The sequence below is a fragment of the Daldinia loculata genome, assembly GCF_022478755.1.
Source record: "Daldinia loculata strain CBS 113971 unplaced genomic scaffold F4817scaffold_16, whole genome shotgun sequence".
Taxonomy (NCBI): Eukaryota; Fungi; Ascomycota; class Sordariomycetes; order Xylariales; family Hypoxylaceae; genus Daldinia; species Daldinia loculata.
The window spans coordinates 22442-43667 of NW_026054870.1; the positions used below are offsets into that span (position 1 = coordinate 22442).

The 21226-nt window shown below is 48.8% G+C and overlaps 5 protein-coding genes across 5 annotated transcripts; 2 read left to right on the forward strand and 3 right to left on the reverse strand.

The window, feature by feature from the left end:
* The first annotated feature begins 268 nt into the window (after window positions 1-268).
* F4817DRAFT_333334 (Man1-Src1p-C-terminal domain-containing protein) lies at window positions 269-3132 on the forward strand. The gene is made up of 2 exons (XM_049302751.1): window positions 269-2177; window positions 2302-3132. Exons 1-2 carry the CDS (start codon window positions 667-669, stop codon window positions 2906-2908), a joined length of 2118 nt encoding a protein of 705 aa, XP_049160308.1. The 5' UTR covers window positions 269-666; the 3' UTR covers window positions 2909-3132.
* A 1631-nt stretch (window positions 3133-4763) lies between these two features.
* Window positions 4764-6986, reverse strand: F4817DRAFT_314537 (uncharacterized protein; the record flags this gene model as incomplete). Its single annotated transcript, XM_049300415.1, has 1 exon — window positions 4764-6986. The coding sequence occupies one exon, from the start codon at window positions 6984-6986 to the stop codon at window positions 4764-4766; it is 2223 nt and encodes a 740-aa protein (XP_049160309.1).
* Window positions 6987-10339: 3353 nt separating this feature from the next.
* Window positions 10340-12483, reverse strand: F4817DRAFT_357838 (NTF2-like protein; the record flags this gene model as incomplete). Its single annotated transcript, XM_049305960.1, has 4 exons — window positions 10340-10381; window positions 10437-10574; window positions 10608-11906; window positions 12088-12483. 4 exons carry the CDS (start codon window positions 12481-12483, stop codon window positions 10340-10342), a joined length of 1875 nt encoding a protein of 624 aa, XP_049160310.1.
* Window positions 12484-13355: 872 nt separating this feature from the next.
* F4817DRAFT_58780 (P-loop containing nucleoside triphosphate hydrolase protein) lies at window positions 13356-17348 on the forward strand. Its single transcript, XM_049307665.1, has 2 exons — window positions 13356-13728; window positions 13871-17348. The coding sequence occupies exons 1-2, from the start codon at window positions 13549-13551 to the stop codon at window positions 17156-17158; spliced, it is 3468 nt and encodes a 1155-aa protein (XP_049160311.1). The 5' UTR covers window positions 13356-13548; the 3' UTR covers window positions 17159-17348.
* Window positions 17349-17829: 481 nt separating this feature from the next.
* On the reverse strand, window positions 17830-20006 carry F4817DRAFT_58802 (uncharacterized protein). Its single transcript, XM_049307666.1, has 2 exons — window positions 19572-20006; window positions 17830-19523 (listed from the first exon to the last, which is right to left on the reverse strand). Exons 1-2 carry the CDS (start codon window positions 19678-19680, stop codon window positions 18361-18363), a joined length of 1272 nt encoding a protein of 423 aa, XP_049160312.1. The 5' UTR covers window positions 19681-20006; the 3' UTR covers window positions 17830-18360.
* Between the last annotated feature and the right edge of the window lie 1220 nt (window positions 20007-21226).

Genomic DNA, 21226 nt, shown 5'->3' on the forward strand with positions numbered 1-21226 from the left:
CCTGTCAACACTACCTCATATGAAGAGAGCATCGCTCCGCCAATCAATTTCTTCCTGTTATACCATATCATATCACCTAATAAGGCTTGGGTGAAAAGGTGATGCAGCCTAGAAATTATGATGTATGATTGGACGAGGAAGAAGTACCTAGCCCTAGGTGGTACCTGCCTACCTGCCTCAGGCAAATTATGGGGCTCGAATGTAACACAATGTTGAATGACCTGCTTAGTACTTCGTACAGATTACAGATTACGATCTAGGTAGCTAATGTTTCTGTTGCCACTGCAACGGAATTTCCACTTCTTCAACTCTTTTTTTTTTATCAACACGATCAATCCCCCGCTATATTTTTCACCACCGTGCGTGTTCCCAATTTCGTCTACCATCGCTAGACCTGCTGGTGGCAGTTTAGTAGCTTTGGTGACGTTCCGAGTTAGATTTTCAACGGTACCTAACCGAAAACCGCGTCCTTGGGTATATTCCGCTTCTACGTCACCAAGTCAGAAATATCTTGGTGCGCCTAGCGGGTATCGCTCAATTATCAGGTTTAGGTGTTAAAGCTGTGCGGAATCACAAAGTCGCAAAGGGCCCTTCTTATTCCGTATACCGTTCAAGCTTGTAATATTTAATATAAGATAGTCGGTGACTATCTATAAGCTATCCGCAATGTCCGACTCAGAGAGCCTCGACTATCTCCAGCCGGGCTTCGATGCGAAGACCCTTACGGTCCCCCGGCTACGATCGATTCTAGTTGCCCACAATGTTCCATATACGTCGAGCGCAAAAAAGGCACAATTGATCGAAATTTTTAATGATCAAATTGTGCCCCAGTCAAAGAAAATCCTAGCTGCACGTGCACGTGCAAAGCGCTCAAGCAAAGGCATTGTCGATGCAGAGTCACAAAGCAGCAGCAATCCCTTTGAGGAGCAGGAAGAACTTGCACCACCTCCACGTACCACTCGTCGATCAAGGTCGCCTAGGAAAGCACCTACCAGAATCAAGACGGAAGAACCGGAAGATCAACCAATGCCGCCGCCGACCCCAAGTCCTACTAAACGAAAGCCTCGGGCTACAAGCCGCCCGGTTCAGGCTTCGGATACGGATACCGGTCCAGAGCCTGACAATGGCAGAACGCTCAGCAGAGTCGGACGACCTGTTCTTGCGCCTCGAATTAAGACTGAGGAATCCAACGAAGGCTTTTTCCGACGTACTTCGGATGTTTTCACCAATGACAACCCGTTCCAAAGTGGTAGTTCCCCACCAGCAGTGGATAACACCCCGAGCGTACGTCGAAGAACAGCCGGACCTGATAAACCGCGAAGCCTTAGTAGGGGCGCGCGAAGGCGAACAGAGGGCCACGCTCTTCCTAAAGAAGAGTCACCTGGCGTGCCTATGAGTTTCAATCCTCCGTTACCTCAGAAAACATATCCAAAGACCCCGGAGACGCCTGTAGTCGAGGCCGGGGAAGAGTTTACCCCAGAAGAGCAACTCGATCTTATCTCAGACGAAGCCGTAAATGGGCGCGACGCTGTTGCTACTCGGCAATCCCGACGCCGGCCAAATAAGACTGGGGGTGGCACAATCTTTTCTATATTCGTCGTCACGCTCCTAAGCGTCTACGCTGGGTGGTATCGACAGGAAAAGATCGCAGTAGGTTACTGCGGCGTTGGTCAAGTTGGAAGCTCGATTCCTAATGAGATCGAAACACCTGAATGGGCGCAGTCGGTACTACCAGCTCAAATTACGGTCCCGCAGTCTGTCATAGACGCCCTAGAGCCCGAGTGCGAACCGTGTCCCCCTCATGCTTATTGCTATGCCGACTTTTCTGTACGGTGTGAGCAGGATTACCTCCTCAAGCCTCACCCTCTATCACTAGGCGGCGTGATCCCTCTTCCTCCAACCTGTGAGCCTGACGGTGTCAAGGTCCGACGGGTACAGGCAGTGGCAGATAAGGCGATCGAAGAGCTTCGCGAACGAACTGCCAAGTACGAATGCGGCGAACCTGTCGACGAAGAAGGTACAAAGCTTGAGACGCCGGCGATTGAGGAGCAGGAGCTGAAGGAGATTATCAATAGGAAGAGAAGCAAGAAAATGAACAATCAAGAATTTGAGGATCTCTGGGGATCTGCGCTTGGCGAGATTAAAGCTAGAGAGGAAGTGGAGGTTGAAGTCAAGGAGTAAGTAAAATATCTTTGAGTAATTACTTTTCCTACTTTATTCGCATATCTCGTGGAAGATGTCTGTATCACAAGTTACGAAGTCTGACCATTTGACTAACCAGAGTCCCTCCGGCCACCTTAGAATATCCGATTCCGGAAGCGTTCCAAACACCTACTACACGTCCACCTCTCTCGCTCGAATTTCAATCACCTGCGCCATCCGCAGATCAATCCGACTCGGGCTGGCAAGATATCGATTCCATATTAGCGTCGTGATCGCCCTGATCGTGACAGCGATTTATGCGCAGTCTCGATTCAAGGCTAACCGCGAGGCGGCTGCTCAGGTACCGGCCTTAGTTGACCTAGTGCTTGAGAGGTTAGCCAACCAGAAGCAACTGGGAAATGAGGACATCGATGATCCGTGGCTCTTCCTCCCGAACCTCCGTGACGACGTCCTGAGATCGGTCCATTCGCTCTCGCGACGCGAGAAGATCTGGCGGAGAGTCAAGGCAGTCGTCGAGCAGAACAGCAATGTTCGGACTGGCCAGCGGGAAGGACGCAGCGGCGAGGTCGGCAGGGCCTGGGAGTGGATTGGCCCGATGACTGGAGACCATAGCGCCAGGCGACGGAAGGGCGGACGCACATCATTCGGACCGGATGCGGGTGTGGATTCACCGAGTAACGGAGCGGGAGATAATGCGACCCACGCACGACACCAGAAGTGGGAGGAACCAAGACCTATCTACTAATGGAAGGGGTTTCAGATGGAGACTATGTGGGATAGACGGACGAACAGTTATTTAGTTGGCTGGCGCTTTAGGCTTTGCTCATTGGTACTTTGTGACTTGACGCGATAGCTACGTGCAATCAATTTATGGCATTCTCTTTTGTAAACGAGCTAGTTACTCTATTATGTCTACCTACCTAATGTAACCTGTGATACGACGACCTTCTCCCCCCACACCAATTCCCTGTCTTACGTCGTACGCTCTATGCGTAAATGGTGACGTTTCCAACCCGCAATTTATAGAGGCACAGCCGGCACTATCTCGCAGTACCTATAGATATCTACATGTGAACTTCATTGCGGCGCTGTTTCTTCCCCCCTCTCGACCTAGGAGACTAGGCTAAGCTCGTTTCGAAACATCTCACGCTCCGTGCCGCGTAGCACGCATAGCAGAAATAACTCGGCCAAGATGGCCTAGTGTTTCACGGATACGACGACGCTTATTCGTCTAGGTATCTGTCGAGGGTTCTAATTATGGGATTGGGGTCTGGGATTTATTGATTTAGTTTGGGTTTATTTTTGACGATGCATGCGAGTCATGACGGGAGGAGGAGGAGGAGGAGGAGGAGGAGGAGGGTACGGCATTTGCGCCCGGGTTTGAGATAGAAATTGTTTTGGAATAGTTGGGGCTAGGATGGGAAAGTTGATTCGTGCCACTGCTGCTACGCTGGACTCTGCTATTGCTTGATGTCGGGACTGATGCCTACTAGACAGACAGGTAATGGACGAGGACGTGCCTAGACTGCATGTCGGTAGATGATGGACAGGCGTTATACAGATAGGAAGAATGAATACCAGACCTGATTAATCAGGCACCATCTATAGCTGCTTAGAGTAGGAAGCTTAACATTTTTTAAAATCTATAAGTTACAAAGTCTATTGGAATAATTTACTCAGAAGAGAAGTCTATAAGTGGTATCAGAAACAAGAATCTCAAGGTCAGAATTTGTACAATTAATTCTCCCGCTACCATCCAAGTACTATACACAGCACGGACCTCGCTCTTTTGCTTAGAAGCCCGTGGGAATAGATCGCGTTAGAGAGATTGGCTGTTAGATACACGCCTTGGACCTAGATAGATACAAGGACCTCCCCCTCATTATATCACACAACCACGACGCAACTACACCGCGTCACGTCTCTCTTCTCATCTCCTCTTACACCTTCCCGCACTCGAGTACGATCGATAAAAAACATACAAACAAAAAAAGGTAGATCAGAACACAGTGTCGGGAGCAAAGCCAGTCGCCATCGCCTCGGGGACGGAGTCTAGTGGTATCATGCAAAAGAACGGATAATGAAAAGGGGCAGCCGGAGAAAATAAGTATAAAAATGTAAATGAATATTGCTGATGGCGAGTGTCGAGAAAGTACCATGGCGCCGCCGATCCCTAGTAGGACGCACAACGTTCGAGCGATGTACAGCATGCTGTAATTATTGAAGGTCGAATATAAAATCGTATATGTTCAAGGTTGAAAATGCCGGCGGCTGCGCCTTTCAAATGCGAAGAGGGGTTTTGCAAGTATGTTGCGGCGGTAAAAGATGATATATCCATAGGTTTATGCTGGGCCGCGCCTAGGCGGCTTGTGGTAAATGACGTCTGAACGAATGTGCGCTTTTCCGATTGACCCCTTTTTTCTCTCCCTGGGCGTTGTGAAGACTCGTCTATCTCTGGCCTAGCCTCCGAGTCCGAATCCAGAACTTTTGCTCCTTAAATGAGAATGGGTATAAGCGAAGGTCATGAACGGTTTCGTAAGAGTATCATTAATGCGATGAGCAATTGAAAGGAAACACCAGTCTTGACGTATGTCGAAGCATTATTTAAACGGCTGGTTGTTGTTGTCTCCCAAGTTCAGCCAGCTCAAGTCGTTCGAATTAGATGCCGTATTTAATGGCGGCTGGTTAGAAATACCGGTTGGGGGGTTGTTCGTGCTAGGAGGCCCAGGAGTCTCAGGAACTGTCTGATAGATACTCTGGCTATAAGTACTACTTGGAGCTCGCACATCACCCCAAGCTTTTTTCGCCGTTGTCGGATCCCAGGTATCGTGGACACTGGCTGGGATGCCACTGGAATAACCCGAGGATGATGCATTGGATATAGGTCGTTCTATTTGGCCGGTCATTCCCTCTATATGAAGATTGTGCTGCGAGATCGTTGGGCTGCTCGAGTTGACTTGGTTCAGTTCTGGTCGTCTTTGCGGGACTTGCAAGGCCGGTAGAGATAAGGCTGGTACGGTGACAGAATCCTGCGTTAGGCGGTTTTTATCCGAGTAGAAAGAACTTGGTTCGGAACCATTTCCGCGCTGCGAGCTGCTATTCCCGAGGCCAAGGTCGGACAGCGCGCTGCCATCAGACCAGTATCGATTCCAGCCAGAGCTCCTTCTCATGGTATCATCTACATTATCTACTGCTGGTCGAGGTCGCGGCTTCGGCTCGTTCGCGTCAGCAGCAAAGGACACGCCCTTTTCATCCACCGAGAGAAACTCCGGCTCGGGATTCGTTTGAGGCTGTGGTCGACTAATGGTACTCTTTAATTGCTTACTGAAGATGCTGTTGATAGAACTGCGCTTCGTCTCGTCGCTCGTTTTGCGCTGTACGGCAGGCTTCGGCACCTTACCCATCAAGATGGCCATTGATGAGAATGAACCTACAGAGTCCTGTGGAACGTGCCCTCGGAAATGTCCACCCGAAGTTTTGGCAACTTCCCGTTCGAAGTCAGCCTTCTCATCCGGTATTCCACTGGCTCTTCGCGCATGTCCTGCATCAACATGGTTTTGTCGCTTCCGAAGATGCTTGATCCAGAATAGCAAGCCCAGTAAGATAATCGCGAAGCCAAAGATAGTCCCAAGCACTATACCTAGTAGAGTTGTCGCAGGAAGTCCGATATCTTCAGCTGCGGGCGTAGTAGAAACAGGAGTAGGAGCGGCGGTAGTAGGAGCTTCAGTCGAGGTAGTAGAGGGCGCAAGAGTGGACGAAGATGCCGATGACGAGGTTGATGGCGTTGACTCGATAAAAAACCCTTTTTGTTGCCCAAGTACGGCCGTTGCGTTCTCCCAAGTGTTCTGTTTCGCATTGAACATGCACAAAATTTCGTCATCGTTCCCACCTGATATCACTACTAAACCATTCGCATCGGTAGCTATGGAATAGTCATTTCGTATGCTTTGTGGCGCCAGAGTTGAGTTATATTTTGGCCAGTTATCCGCAGTAAGTGCTCGCTTCTCAACAGCAGCACCATTATCTCGCAACGCGCGGCTCGAAACGGTTGTTACGGCTGGAGCCGCGTCGGCTATAGGGAGACCATTGCCATTCAACAACATCGTCCTGTTGACCGTGTTCGGCGAGGTGCTCATATCAAACGTATAGAGATGTTTGCTACCATCATCACCGGCCATGATAGCAGCCTTCATCAACGTGGAATTCTTAGGTAACGGCTCTGCTAAGGTTATTCCTGGGTCAGTCCATGAGGCAACTGGATCAAAAAGCATCACCCGCGTATTAGTCGGGTTGCCACCGATCAAGACTGCTTGTGTTTCCGACCATGGAAGAATAATTGGCGCGATTCCCGGTGGGGAGAGGGTAGACTGAAAGGCCAGCACAGAGTATGGCTTAGACGCCCCAACTGTGAAGGTCTGGGAAGATAACCCCGGTTTTCCCTCAGTCGATCCCGAATAGACCAAAATCGAATCGCTGCCGTTGATGTACGCCGCGCTGTGGTATACCCGATTTTGCGTCACATTCACCTCCGGGGCTATAGTCTCCCATTTGTTAGTCGAGTAGGTGAACTTCTGAAGACCCGGGTAGTCGGACGATTCCGACTTTCCACCAACAACAAACAGCCCGGCCTTCGAGGAATCTTTTGGTGTCGATCCAACACACACGGCACCCTCAACCGAATGTCCACTGGCTAGTTTTTTCCATTCTGCCCCTTCCTCCAGTTTCAACGACTCGAGTCCGGCGGCCGAGTAGGAATATAAAGTATTATCGAATATGACGCTGCAGGCGCCCGTTAACGGCAACAGCGGTTCTGGAAGTGACATGGTACGATATAAAACTCCAACAAACCCAATGTGATGACTCCGAATAAATGAGCGACAATGAGACCAAATACAGTGGCCTCCAGATTACCGTCGCTTATCAAAAGGTCATGATCATCTGTTAAAAGAGTGTAAGGGGGCCTGGTAATTGTTGGGGTTGGCTGTCGATATTGTGTCTTGGTTAGGGAAGTGTAGCACGATGTCTAACATCCGTCGGGGGACAAATATGCAACGCTATTAAAACCAGATAGTGATCTCTTGATCGTATTGAAATTGGTGATGAAGAGAGACCAAACTGCTTGACTTAGGTTTGAAGAACTGCTAGAGTAATCCGATGCCGAAGGAAAGCCTGTCACTGCTGAGATACTAGTTAGGGCTTTACGATGATGTATAGCAAAGCTAACTCGATGCTAGAAGGCCGGCCCACGTAGGACAATATGATCTGCAGAACAAAGTTTGGTGGTTCCCTAAGAGAAAAAGATGTTTCCGTCCCGTAGTCAAATGGAGAAGACAGAGCTGGAGAAGGTCGATCTATCTCCTGACGGACGTGGTGTCGCAGGTTGTCAAGGTATCTAAAGCCTAGCGGATCAATATACGCCTCCGGCAGGTCTAGTTGCTTAGTTGCTTAGTTGCTTAGTTGCTTTGCCTAAAAGTGCAACCCACTTCCGTAGTAGGATGGATTATTTAGACGTGCCGCAATATCGAAATATTCATGCGCCAGCCTAGATGTAAAAGGGGAGGTTTACAGAAAGATTATGGAAGGCGACGATTAGACGGCTGGTGGATTAAAACGCTGACGAGCGAATCCTGTGGAGCGAAGGATGAAGGAAGACAAGGAGAGGATACCACAGCGATGGGATGGTCCCGAAAGAGAGGCAAGCTGTAGTAGCAAGAGAGAGCAAGGCTTCGGCGAGCTGCTCAAAAGAGAGAACGTATGAGAGGGCGAAAGAAAGTTACACTCTCTGTTTGCGGTCGAGCACTTGGATGAGAAGGACGGGAATACGACAGGGGGAGCGGACCAGGACCCCCCGGGCGATTGTGGACCTCCCATATCCTGATCGAATAGGAACATATCAATCGTCAGGGGACGAGCGATTGAATGGTAAGCTATTGAGATAGCGTCAGGTACCTCCAACGACCAAGATACGTCTAAAATACGTCTGGCAGAGGGGGAATAGGTTAGGCGCTGCAATGTACCCCAACGGGATCCAACGGGGCTGCAGTACATGCAATCACCCTGTGGCTGGGCATGTAAAGCGTGCCATACATAGTGGATTCAGTACTACATGGAGTTTAGTGGTTGCTAGCAGAAAAAGGGGTAGACTTCTCTTTTAACCCCTGCTCATACGACCACCTGGTGGAGAGACTTTCTCGTGGTTATGGGTTCGAGCGAAGGATCCAGCGAGCAATTTGGCATCGTTTCGCTCAGTCTGAGGTTGTCTGTTTCTTGTCGAGGTTATTCAGCACGTTTAGCAGTATATTTCAGTTTGTAATAGTATATAAAATCTCATAATCTAAATATAGTTGTATGTAATTGTTTTCTTTATATGTATTAGTTAAATGACACATTGTAAGATGATACATCTGTCTAGGTCGTGCGGAAAGGTTTGAATCGCCTCGTGTAAAAGGACAAAAGGTTAGGGGCAGTAAGAAGTGAGAATGTGACTGGGTAAAACGAACGATGGAATTGTCCAATGGAACCCAACTTTCATAGCATGATCTCTGGATACGTCGTTTCTTGCAAATAAGCTTTACCTATTAGAGCTCGAACACAACGGGCACTAACCTATAAAAGAAGGCGTACATATTGTGAAACTCTAACCCCACCACGTACCGAGCTCATAATGCAATGGTGTGCAGTGCCTGCTGTGCGCCAGGCACCTTGTGTGCAACACTCGATTGGCCACTGAAGAATCCGGTAGTATTTGTCGGAAATCGCATGTACCGATTAATTCAGGGCTCTTGCTTACTGCGCATTGCGCATTGCGCAATAACTGATTGAACATGCAGCTACCTACTATCGCTGAATTCTGCTGCTTTCAGCTTAGATATTCTCCATTGCAACTAAACAACGTGGATAGTATACATTTACGATGTTGGATACCTGAGAGTTGGTCAAAATTTATAGCGTCTTGAAGGACAAAGGGAGTTGTACCTGACCTATGTAGAAAACCGTTTGCTTCAGAAATATCATGTGGTTTGTCATGTTTGCCCAACGACCCTGAACATGCGACAACTGCTATTCTAGGCTAAGAAGCCGTGTCTCATCTTTAAAGCTATGCTGACTTTATGCTGGATTCTATTCATATCGTACTAGTCAAATATCGCATTTACTCTGTTACTCTACTGTGTATTCACTATCCTAATTACCAACTCTTATGATATAACAAAAGAAGTGTCCCTTTATTGATCAGACACTTTAGCGACGATGATATCTCCACAACCACATAAAACTATTCTCGCGCTTCGGGAATGACAAGTGGTCGCAGAGGGGGGCCAAATTTAAAAGAAAAGGACAGGCATGTCGTCATCCCGTAATGATTTCTTCCAAGTTCCAGCAGCATAATGGATCTCTACCGGGGAGTCGGGGACCACGCAAATCCACAGGGTCTATCGAGATGAGGCACGACTGCTGCAGGCTGCAAGCTGCAGGCCACCGTTATTCGTAAGCGCCGAGCTGCGAAACATCACTGAGAGTTTCTAGACATCGCTTCGCCTCACGAACCAATTGTCACCCTAAAATGCCTTTTTCCCATTCTAATCCCGCTTACTTCTCTCCGAGCGCCAGCCAACTTAAAAGCGCGCGGCATCAAGTCTTAATGAGCACATGGATATTGGTTGCCCTTTATCCATTGGCCCCGGCGTCTTCCCGATAGTTACATCACGGGCAACTGGGTTAGGTATTTACATTTCATTAACATCAGCGGCCATCTACGTCAACGATACTAGTCTACTTCACGAGATACATAGGGAATGTTCATAAGCGCGTTTAATATTTGCTTATTAACTGATTTATTCTTCATGCGCGAAACTTCGCCAAGAAGTAGTTGAACCTGGCGGTTTCTGACCTGTAGTCAATGAGAGCTCGACACCCACGTGTGTCCGTATGGGGAGTCTCAGTCTGACCGAGGGAGTCGTCTCTAGACTCGAGAATTCCGCTTCGACCTCGCTTTTTTGAGGCCATGACCTGACTCCTTTCCTGTATATACATAGCTACGCGCAGACGTAACCTGCCTAGCAAGATCCCATAATCATTGTACAACGTAAAGACTCATAAACCATGAACTCCTAAGCCTATGCAGCATTTCTGCGAGTGAAAATTCCGAGCTAACCTAATCTAAACCCCGTCATCAGTTCTATTGAGACGTCGTAACGAAGGCGTTGGCTGGTAATTGCGCCTATTGCATCGTTGGTTAGCTCAAATTTCATCAATGCTATACGGGACGTGCTTACTCTTTTTTCGTTGAACATAAGGAGGGCTTGATCAAAGTTCCAGTTGGCCCCGTCCAAACAGAACTTCGAGTATTCCGGAGTCATACCCGTTCTTTTGCAAAGCTCAATTACCATTTGTTGCTGCAAGTCTGCGTTCGGCTGTGCTGTCGGCTGCGCTACCGGTTGGACTACCGGTTGGGCCGTCAGTTCCGGCGTTGAACCTGGCGGCGGATTGAAGGCTCGGACGGAAAGCATGTCGCTGATGACGCGGATAGGATTTCTACCCGGAGCACCAGGGCCTAGAACGAAATTGCGAGAGAAGCTTCGCTTGGCCGTCTTCATAGTACCAGGCTCTTGATCCTCGAATTCTCCATGTATGGTGATGATCATTCCATCTACACCAACCGGGCTTTGACCAGCTGGATCGGGGAGACCGTGGACAGGATGGCAATCGACAATGTACTTGTTAAATTCAGCCAGTAGATCAGGGTGCCGCGTAGGAGGTAGCTGCTGCCATGCGCTTTGGATAAGATGTGTTCCGACGAATAAACGCTGTATTCTAGTAGAGGTATGGGTGATCTTGTTGTGATTACGGGAGAATTTGATATATCCGCCCCAACCGGGTGTCTGAATGTTCTGTGGGTGTGGAGAACTGTTGATAACAGCGATAGAAAAGGTACTCTCGCTGTCGTAGTACTTAGCCGCCAGATTATGTCGATCAACATCGTACATTGACATGAACTCCCTAATGAAAGCTTCGCCAATGCCATTGATATCCCGAAAGTCGGCACCGTGCTGCGGGATGGGGGTAGGCCGAGATGCGGCTTCCATCGCGGCGACTTGTTCCGGGGTCCTAACTTGGATGCCGCTGAGGTTTTGCAGTCGAGGAAACCAGTTCGTTAGCTCTGCTGCGTAGTTGGGATTTGCCGCCTCGATGGTGTTGTCATTCAGGAGGAGAGTTTCGAGCTTCCTAAGGCGGTATCGCCACTTTTGAAGACCCTTTAAATCCTTGAAGTGGTTTCGGCTCAAGTCCAAGTTGACTAAGTCAGGGAAGGTTTCAGTCAACGACATGATCTGAAAGACATCATCGATGTTGTTGCCTGCGAGGCTGACGCTAACGACAGCGTCTCGTTTATCCTGGGCCGTCTTAAATAACCCATCACAAACAGCCATTAGTGCGCGAAACAGCTTCTCGGGTTTGCTCCCGCCACTGAAGAAACCCATCTGGTTGAGCCCGGCATCTTCGCCGAGGGCAGATAGATTTAGCAGCTTCGCGCTACCGTCGTATCGGAGGCTAAGGACGTTAAGAAGCGCATCTTTCACCTCAAGAGCGGTCGAGGACATGTTATTCTGGCTAGCCGGGGGCAATTCGCCCGGCGCTTCTGTGATGGTAAGAGTTGTACCGGCAAATGCGAATCCATTCAGCTTAAGAATTTCTTCCCCGTCTTCTTTGCTTGTGATGATATATACAAAGTCACCATTGATGTGTGACTGCTAGACGTTAGCAAGGTAATGAAACCTTGATAATGCTCTAGGAATCCGGGATAGGTATGCGGCTCGGTTTAAGATTGTCTCTCCTCGTTTTTGCGAGCTATACGGCATGATAACGAATGCGGAGAATTTGTGTCGCTGCGTAACCCCCCAGATTCTCGGACGGAATGCTATCACATACCTTCTTGATCCTTATGTTTCGTGTAGTCTTCGAGACGGCCTGGGCTTTTCGTTCCAAGAAGGTCAGCAACTCTTTGAGGCCGCCTCCTTCGTTACCGGCCGCCTTGCTGGATTTGAGACCCTGAACTTGGAGTGTCATCGTATTCGGCGCGTTGACTTGGCGGGTGCCTTTAAAGGCTTTAGCCCCCGCAGACATTCCGGTAGCGATGCGGGAAGAGAGGCTACCACCAGTTCCGTTGAAGACTCGTTGTATTATTTGCTGCGTCTTCACGTTTGGTCTCGGTGCGCGGGATCCGTTCGGTGCCGATCGTGTAGATCGAGGCGTCGTGGTAGGATCGTGCGCTTCGGTGCGCTTCGCCTTCCGAGGGTTACGGTTGGCTGCACCGGGAGCATCCATATCGAGGTCGCCATCTTTGTCCACTCTACCTAAAGTATTACCACGACGCTTAGATATTCCACCTCTGGAAGCCGCATTCGCACCACTTGCCCCGCCTCGGGTGTTGCGTGGGCCAGTAGGGGCAGATCCCTTTCGGGGACCAGAGGGCGCCATTGTTCGTCGTATGAGAAGCGAGCGAAACCCGCGAAAACTCTGCGTAGGGAAATAGATTCAGAAGCGATAAGAGGCGTGGAGGTTGCTACTCTAACAGAGGAGAAAAGAAGTGGCTGTAAATGATCTAGAGATGATGCTTTATGAATGGTTGTGGAAAAGTCGTCAATAATTGACGATCTTCAGGCAAGGCTGGCAAACCATGAATTGCAGATGGACGGATGGCGTTGCCTAGAAAAGGTTGTTGTAGTTGCGAAAGTTGTGAACCCACGCGAAGCAAGTCAACAGATTGAAGTAAAGGCAAAAATAGTTTCCCTCGCGGTATTTTTACGAGAGAAATGGTAGAGCAAGCCTTTAGTTTCGTTGCATCCTTTGGGGGGATAAAGAAGGGAAAGATGAAAGATGTATAGGCTGTGACGTCGAAACAAAGGCTGACGAGAAATCAAGACACCAGAGGTTGATACCTAGCGCGCACAGACCACTGAGGATGACTGATATGTATGTTGAGATTGACTCCATAGCTGCCTAGGCTTCAGCCACGAACCCAATTTTCTAGAAGTAGGGGCAGCTTGCACCAATAGGGGATAGGTACATAATTTATTAGGTAATATATGTATTAAATGTACATAACTTGGATAATCGAAATAAAGCCACTATAATTACATTGTAACAGCCACAATATTCACATGACTTCGCGACATTTCAACGCCAACTATTTTATAGTCGCACCTATTACACCCGCATTAACGCGTTTAACGCACATTAGCCCCCAACGCATGTTGAGTGACTCTCAGACAAAGAACCTATAAGAATGAGCCTATCACAAAGGGCCTATTAAACATTAAATGGTCACCTCTAGTCTGCCTACCTAGGTAATTATGTGATAGTTACCTAAAAAGGAATTAAAAAAAAACGATGGATTCGGATGAATTCGACGACGATATTGCCGACGAAGATCTTATCATCGCCGCCAGTCAGCTGCCAGTTCCAGGTCGTAGTCAACCTGCCAAGATCAACCAAGGCCGATTTCAACCCCACGTCCAACGGCCACCAGTTCAGGGGAACAAAACCAATCCGATCCACACAAGCTCACTGGTATGGATATCTTTATTTCTATTTTCTTGGGCGTGACTATGAATAACCTCGAGTTATGATATTATGACTATCATGGTTGTTGGTGCTACTTAACAGTATCTTGGTTTAGTATTTCGAAGGACCGCACTAATACACATTTCAGCAGCGATCAAATGCTAATGGGCAATCTTTTATTGACCTTGACGACCTACCTTCAGATGCATTCTCAAGTCCACTAGCAAATCCTCAGGCTTTGTCTCAGAAGGGACCAGCAGGCTTTCTACAGCCACAACGAATTGGTGACCCAGTCCCTACCTATCGACAGACCACCTTATTTGGTCAAACAATTCAACGGGATCCTGGCCCCGGATCTTCTCAGTCCAATAGAAACCGAGCGTTCCGTGTAGATTTACCACCTGAGCCGCCAACTCATCATGAACTAGACTTGGAAGCCATGAAAACCTGGGTTTATCCTACAAACCTAGGGCCCACTCGAGACTATCAGTTCAGTATTGTTAAGAATGGCCTGTTCAACAACACTCTCGTCGCCCTCCCTACAGGATTGGGCAAAACGTTTATTGCAGCTACTATCATGTTAAACTACTTTCGCTGGATGAAATCAGCCAAGATCGTGTTTGTGGCCCCTACCAAGCCGCTTGTATCGCAGCAGGTCGACGCTTGTTTCCATATTGCCGGTATTCCAAGATCGCAGACAACCTTGCTTACAGGAGAGATACCGCCAGCTCTTCGAGCAGAAGAGTGGGGGTCTAGAAGGGTCTTCTTTATGACTCCGCAAACGTTGGAGAATGATTTATCTTCAGGGTATGCAGATCCCAAGTCGATCGGCTTACTAGTAGTAGACGAAGCCCACAGGGCTACGGGAAATTATTCCTACGTAAAAGTCGTCAGCTTTTTAAGACGATTCACTAGTAGCTTTCGCATACTTGCCCTGACAGCAACCCCTGGATCCAAGGTTGAGTCGGTACAGGAGGTTATCGACAACCTCGCTATTTCACATGTGGAGATCCGCACCGAGGAGTCCATGGATATCCGCCAATATGTTCACCAGAGAGATGAAGACATTGTTCTGCTAGATCCGTCAGATGAGATGAATTTCGTCAGAGACCTATTTTCGCAAGCCTTAAAGCCGCTCGTGGACAGGCTAAGTCAACAGAATATTTACTATGGTCGCGACCCAATGAGTCTCACGGTGTACGGCCTCCTTCAAGCCAGGAAAGATTGGATGGCTCGTGCTGGACAGCATGTCAACCAAGGGGTAAAATTCATGACCATGGCGATCTTCGCTGTTTTAACAAGTCTAGCCCATGGCATCAAACTACTGAATTTCCACGGCATCAAGCCGTTTTATGACAGCTTAGTCCAATTCCGGGATGAAACCGAAGGGAAGGGCGAGAAAGGTTCCAAATATAAGAAGCAGATTATCGAATCTCCCAGTTTCCAGGAAATGATGGATAAAATCGCCAGCTGGTCGAAGAAGGATGGTTTCGTCAGCCACCCAAAACTCACATATCTGTCCGATACAGTCTTGAACCATTTTATGGATGCAGGTGAGGGTCGAGAAGGCGGTTCTACGAATACCAGAATCATAGTCTTCAGTGAATATCGCGACAGCGCCGAAGAAATCGTACGGGTCCTTAATATTCACAAGCCACTTATCCGCGCTGCAGTATTCGTTGGACAAGCAGACTCGAAAAGATCGGGGGGCATGAAACAGGCCGAACAGATCGAACGAATACAGAAATTCAAGAAAGGTGAATTCAATGTCCTTGTCGCCACTTCAATCGGCGAGGAAGGACTAGATATTGGTCAAGTAGATCTAATCGTATGCTACGATGCGTCCGCATCACCGATTCGAATGCTTCAGAGAATGGGGCGAACCGGAAGAAAGCGCGCGGGGCGTGTTGTTTTACTCCTGATGCGAGGGAAAGAGGAGGATAACTACGCAAAGTCCAAGGACGGTTACGAGAAGATGCAGCTCATGATATGCGATGGAAGCCGCTTCAACTTCCGTCATGACCTCTCAACAAGAATAGTCCCAAGAGATATCCGGCCCGAAGTTGATATGAGAGCTGTAGAGATTCCCGTGGAAAACACCCAGGCTGAAGGTCTCCCCGAGCCCAAGAAAGGAAAGCCACGAAAAAAGAAGCCACCCAAGAAGTTTCATATGCCTGATGGAGTCGAAACTGGCTTCACGAGTGTTGCTTCGCTATTAGGGAAGAAGTCAGAGCCCAAAAAGGCAAAGGAAGTACCCGTAACCGTACCAGTTGAAGAGGATGAGATTGTCGATATACCGGCTCTTGACCGAATTTTGCTCGACAAGAACCAAATCGAGGAGTTACATAAGAAATACAAGAGTCTCTCATACCACCGAGACTCGATGGAAGACATTGAGCAAGTAGATTTAGCCGCAAATCCTACCGCGCAAAGGACATTACGGAAGACCGTGCATGTGAAGCATGGCGCGTACACGAAGCGTTGCGTGAAGTTGTTCAAGACATTTGCGAGATCACAGTCTCCTTCAGACCGCTTCAATAAACAGTACGACGAAGCAGATGCGCGTCGTTACCGTCGACTACCACTTCCAAACTATGGACCTGATTCAGATGGCGACGCCGCAGATGAGCCAGCGCGTAAGAAGAGAAAGATGACATCTCCTATTTCAGAGGAAGATGTCGAAGTTGAGGAGTTGCCAGCCGCCCCGTCTCGTCCACCGCGGCCGAAGAAAACCTCTCTGCCCGCGAAACGGAAGCCCCGCGCTCGAGCACACTCCCCAGAAGAAGCTGACGACGGCGAAGACGTGGAAGAACTTCCAATGCCCCCCAAGAAACGCACTGCTAAGTCAAAATCAAAAACTTCGGCTCCGCGACAATCACGCGGGCGGCCGAAAAAGAATACGCGGGCCCCAGCAGTCTACGACGAGAGTGCCGACGAAGGCGATGATTGCCGCCGCACCAGCGACCTGGATCTGACAGACGATTCCGACGACGGTGCCGACCTAGTAGGTTTCGTCGTCGCAGACGAGATGGCGACGTCGAGCAACCCAGCCCCAACCTCCTCTCTGCCGCGGAGAAACCGGCGCTCAACATCGCCCACATCACCATCTACTCCGTCTACCATCGGCAACCGTCCCGCAAAGCAGCAGAAGAAGTCGTTATACTACGAGCCTACGCGCTTCGATGCCACGCAGGACAGCGCCGACGACAGCATCCCGTCTGTGAGCCAACTCGCTAAGCAGAAACGAACTTCGGAAAAGCCTACTGGGAGCAAGGATTCAGATGATGATGACGAGGAAAGCGAGGACGATGTCCCCGTTCGGAAACGCGCGCGTGCTGCGAGAAAGGGGGAAAATAGGAGGGCTGGGCCGTTTATACTCGATGATGATGACGATGATGATGATGATGAAATAGTCGAGGAAAGCGATGGGTATTAACGAATGGATAAATAGGTCTCTCTGCGTGTTCACATTCTTCCTGTCCTCTTGTCTTACTCCATCCTATGTAGGAAAGACATGACTCTATAAATCACCTTCCTTACCTTGCCTTGCCTATCTATCGATACTTAGATACCTACATGCTACCTCTCTAACTACCTATTACCATCCTTCTTAATCAAAAAGTGACAACTTCTACCGCCTACTTACTCTACGTCGTGCATACCTAACCAATAATATAATATATACATAGGTAGGTAATTATATGTACATACCTATCGTTCGTCGCATTATATTGCAACCTGATGCCAGACCAAATATATATTTGCTACTTAGCTCCCACGTACGACGTGGTAACTGAGCACAACACTACGAAAATTAAACCAAGCCAAGCCGTAACATTGTAAGTATGGGTGGTGCATCGGCGGCACTCTCCTCGTGCAGCGCGATTATTCAGGGCCCCTGTGACTACTATACTACCTATTTACTACCTATATCCTCAGACTGCTGATTGTGTTTTGACTTATACCCAACTCCCACCTCCTTTATACACACCTATATATCCATTATAGCTACCCAATGTTGGCATTTCATGCCCCTTTTCTTCTAGAACAGGCAGATTCAACAAGTAGTCGCAGCTCCAATTCAAGTCACTTCTCTGCTCTCTTCCTTTTCTTCTCACCAGTAATTCAGAATCTATGTTAAATATGTTTCCATTTCAATTAAAGATACCCTAATCATAAACCCGTCAATCCCAGCCACATCTGCAAGATCCCAAACATGAACGAAACAAACGTATGTCAACTCGTCCTAGTCTAACTGCTACACCATCGTTTCCATGATTATGTCAACGATATACTCACGTCCGCTCGACTAGTTAGCCGTCATATCGCTCAAATATATCAACCCCAACTCCAACCAGGTATAAGAACAATGCTCATGGATGACTTCGGTATATCTCCATCTCCCCAAGCATCAGAAACAACCAGCTTTAACAACACCTATAATATAGACCAGCGTCCTACTCTACTCCGGCAGGTGTCAAACTGATGAGGTTGCCGACCGCAAAAATGCACACGGTGTCGTGAACCGCGGGTCATCGATTCGTAACACGTCAATACGCCAATCCATCCGCTTCTCGAATCTCAATGCAAAAGCGATAATATCAAGTCCAGTTTCGTGTTCCGACTATGCTTTGCATCTCAAGCAGCCACGCTTCTGCCCATTGCAGTGCCCCAGCGGAATCTTCTCAGAGTTCCACTGCCGCTTCTAATCACATCTCTTCCGCAATTACTTCCGTCGGCCACAGCGCTGGCATTGGTGCCCAGACTGCCGAGGGTTTCCTGGCGACCGACTTCTCTTCCGATAACGTAGCCTGCCCCGAAGCCTACGACGGAGACAAGAACGACAACGCCGGCACTTACAACCCACGTCAGAAGGGTTGGGCTAATGAGAGCATCCTCGCCCGAAGCCACATTGGTCCTCTTCTTCTTGGTTGCCCGCGGCGATTTTGTAGCGGGTGTGGGTGTGGCCGCTCGCTTAACCTTCTCGCCTGCCGATTCGCGAGCTGTAGTCGCTGGTGGGTTTGTTCTAGACGACTGGCCGGCTTGTGTCTGGGCCGGCGGCGGTGGGGCCATTAGTTCGCTCTCGGGAACGAAACGCAGCTCCACAGGTTGGTTCCCAGCGGCTGCAGGAGAACGCTCATCCATTTGCTTTTCGCCATCCTTGGTTCGCTTACCTGCTGCTGCTGCACAGCTAAGCAGGGTCGTCAAACTGGCACGCAGTGCCGCATCGTTATCAGCCTGGTAGTGCGGCGACATAAAATTAGGGGCGCGGCGGTCGATGCGAGTCTGGGATCGCTGGCCGAAGGACGGCCGGTGATGCTGAGGCATGGTCGAGCTCGCCGAGTGTCGGTGGGTCAGATGCGAAGGCGGGTGCGAGAATGCATTTGGCTGAGGTTGAAACGGCTCCGAAGGGCGTTGAGCCAGCGCCGTCGCACGATCGTCGTCGTCGTCACTCGATTCATCCTCAACGGGCTGAGCCGAGTGTCGCAGAGGAGTGGTCCCAGTAGGTCGAGGGGAAGTAATATTCTCGGCGGAGCTGGTTAAAACTCGGTCGTCCTCGCTCTCGCTCTCTTCGTACTCCTCTTGACTGCTGCTTGCACCAGCCTGACCAGCCTGACCAGCCTGGGCGGCAACAAAAGTGGGTTGTCGAGCGTTGGGTCGGGCATAAGACTGCGGATGTAAACGTCGTCGCCTTCGAGCGTTGTGAGAGGAGCCCACTTGTAGCCCCGTAGTGACGATCTCGTCTCCGATAGACGAGACGGAGGACGAGGAAGGGTGCGAGGCCACCTCAACCCATGATTCTGATATGGTTAGGTTTGGCTCACGGCAGTGTAATAGGTTAGACTCACCATCGTTTCGTTGGCTTCGTTGGCGCTGTTGGTCGGATGCAGGCCGCATTGCAGCAGAATTAGCGACCCGCCGAGAGTCGTTGCTACGTTGCCAGTTATGGCCCGACATCTTGTTTAGAAAATAAATGAAAATAAAACACGACGGCTTAGGAAAGATGATAACAAAAAGGTAAAAGACGCCCTGGATAGATGACGGGCAACGACGGTTAGGCAGTTGAATCCGAGAGTAGTAGTCTATTGACAAGTACTAATGATAGGTACTAACGATGAGCGCTGTTCACCGACCGTCGGCGATTAAGCTTAGGAGGCTTGAGAGGCTTGAGAGACTTGGGAGGTTTGGGGGATTTGGGGGCACCAAGTTGCCGTCTCCAACAAGAAGCCAGCAAAGGAAATGCCCCGCGCTCACTAAAGCAGGGATCCGCTGATATGCGTTAGTTCATTCGTGCCAGGTATGTAGGTATGTATTATATTGTACAATACATGCATAGAAAGGGTAGAAGGGTTTATGTATTGTACTGTATTGTATTGCACACGTACGCTTCCAAGTCTGAAGATAGGCTCGGGGTGTTGAACAATAAAAACCAGGAGGTCGAATCAACGTGACGATTCAATTTGAAAAGAGCCAAGGGATGAGGAATCTGGGTTCATAATAGGATGGTCGACGCGTGGGATGTTCCTAAAACGAATGATACTGGCTAGGTACTAATGGTCGAGGTCACACGCAAAAGGGTATGAGTCGAAACAAGTGACAGAATGGTGGAATGATAAGAAGGGAAGTGAGTTTCCCTAACGAGCCCGTCTTTGTTTCCAAAATGTTCCAATTCTCCTTATTGCCTTATTGTCTTATTGCCTTGTTGCCTTGGATAGAACAGAGGTCCACTGGATGGGTATGTCTTAAGTCCGCTATCGCAATCGGCCAGTTTGTGGAAAATGAAATGAGATTTTGGCGGGGTGCTAATAATACCTCTTGAATGGTAAGAAAGGGACGTTTATCGTTGCTGATGACGATATCCTAACCAGCCGTTAGAAGGAAAGTACCTAAGAAGGAAAGTAGATACTTCTTACACGTTTGGAATAGCGTCTTGGCAGATCTTGCCGATAACGTGCGCGTACAAAGATGGGTCCACTAATTTATTTAAGCTGCTACAGCCTACATCATATCACTTGCACTTGCCCAAACTCTTCCAAGTCTATGTAGATACCTCTTGTGCAACAGAGATCATTCGATATAAACATCTGACTGCTCATATATCTTCCATCATATATCTGCCTATTCATATACGCATCAGGTTATAGGTACTTAGGTAAGTACAAACGTGCTAAACATTCCCGAGACATAGAGTCAACACTAGGTTTGATACCAAACTCTATATAGCAGATTATACCATCGGATCACGGGTCGGGCAGTGCAGATGTCACCAGCCCCCCCTGGAGGAACTGCAGGTGGTCATAGATGTGTCAGGCACATCCACACTACGCCTTATTTGGCACGCTAGCCCTGTCTTGCCTATCACCTATCTTGCTTAGCAATATCCAACATTGAAGGCACTCAAGTTATCTTCATATAACTAAGTTACCTAAGGTTAACAAGAAGCAGTCAAAACTCACAACATATGCCTAATGTCGAGACATATAATACAAGATAAATGACCAGG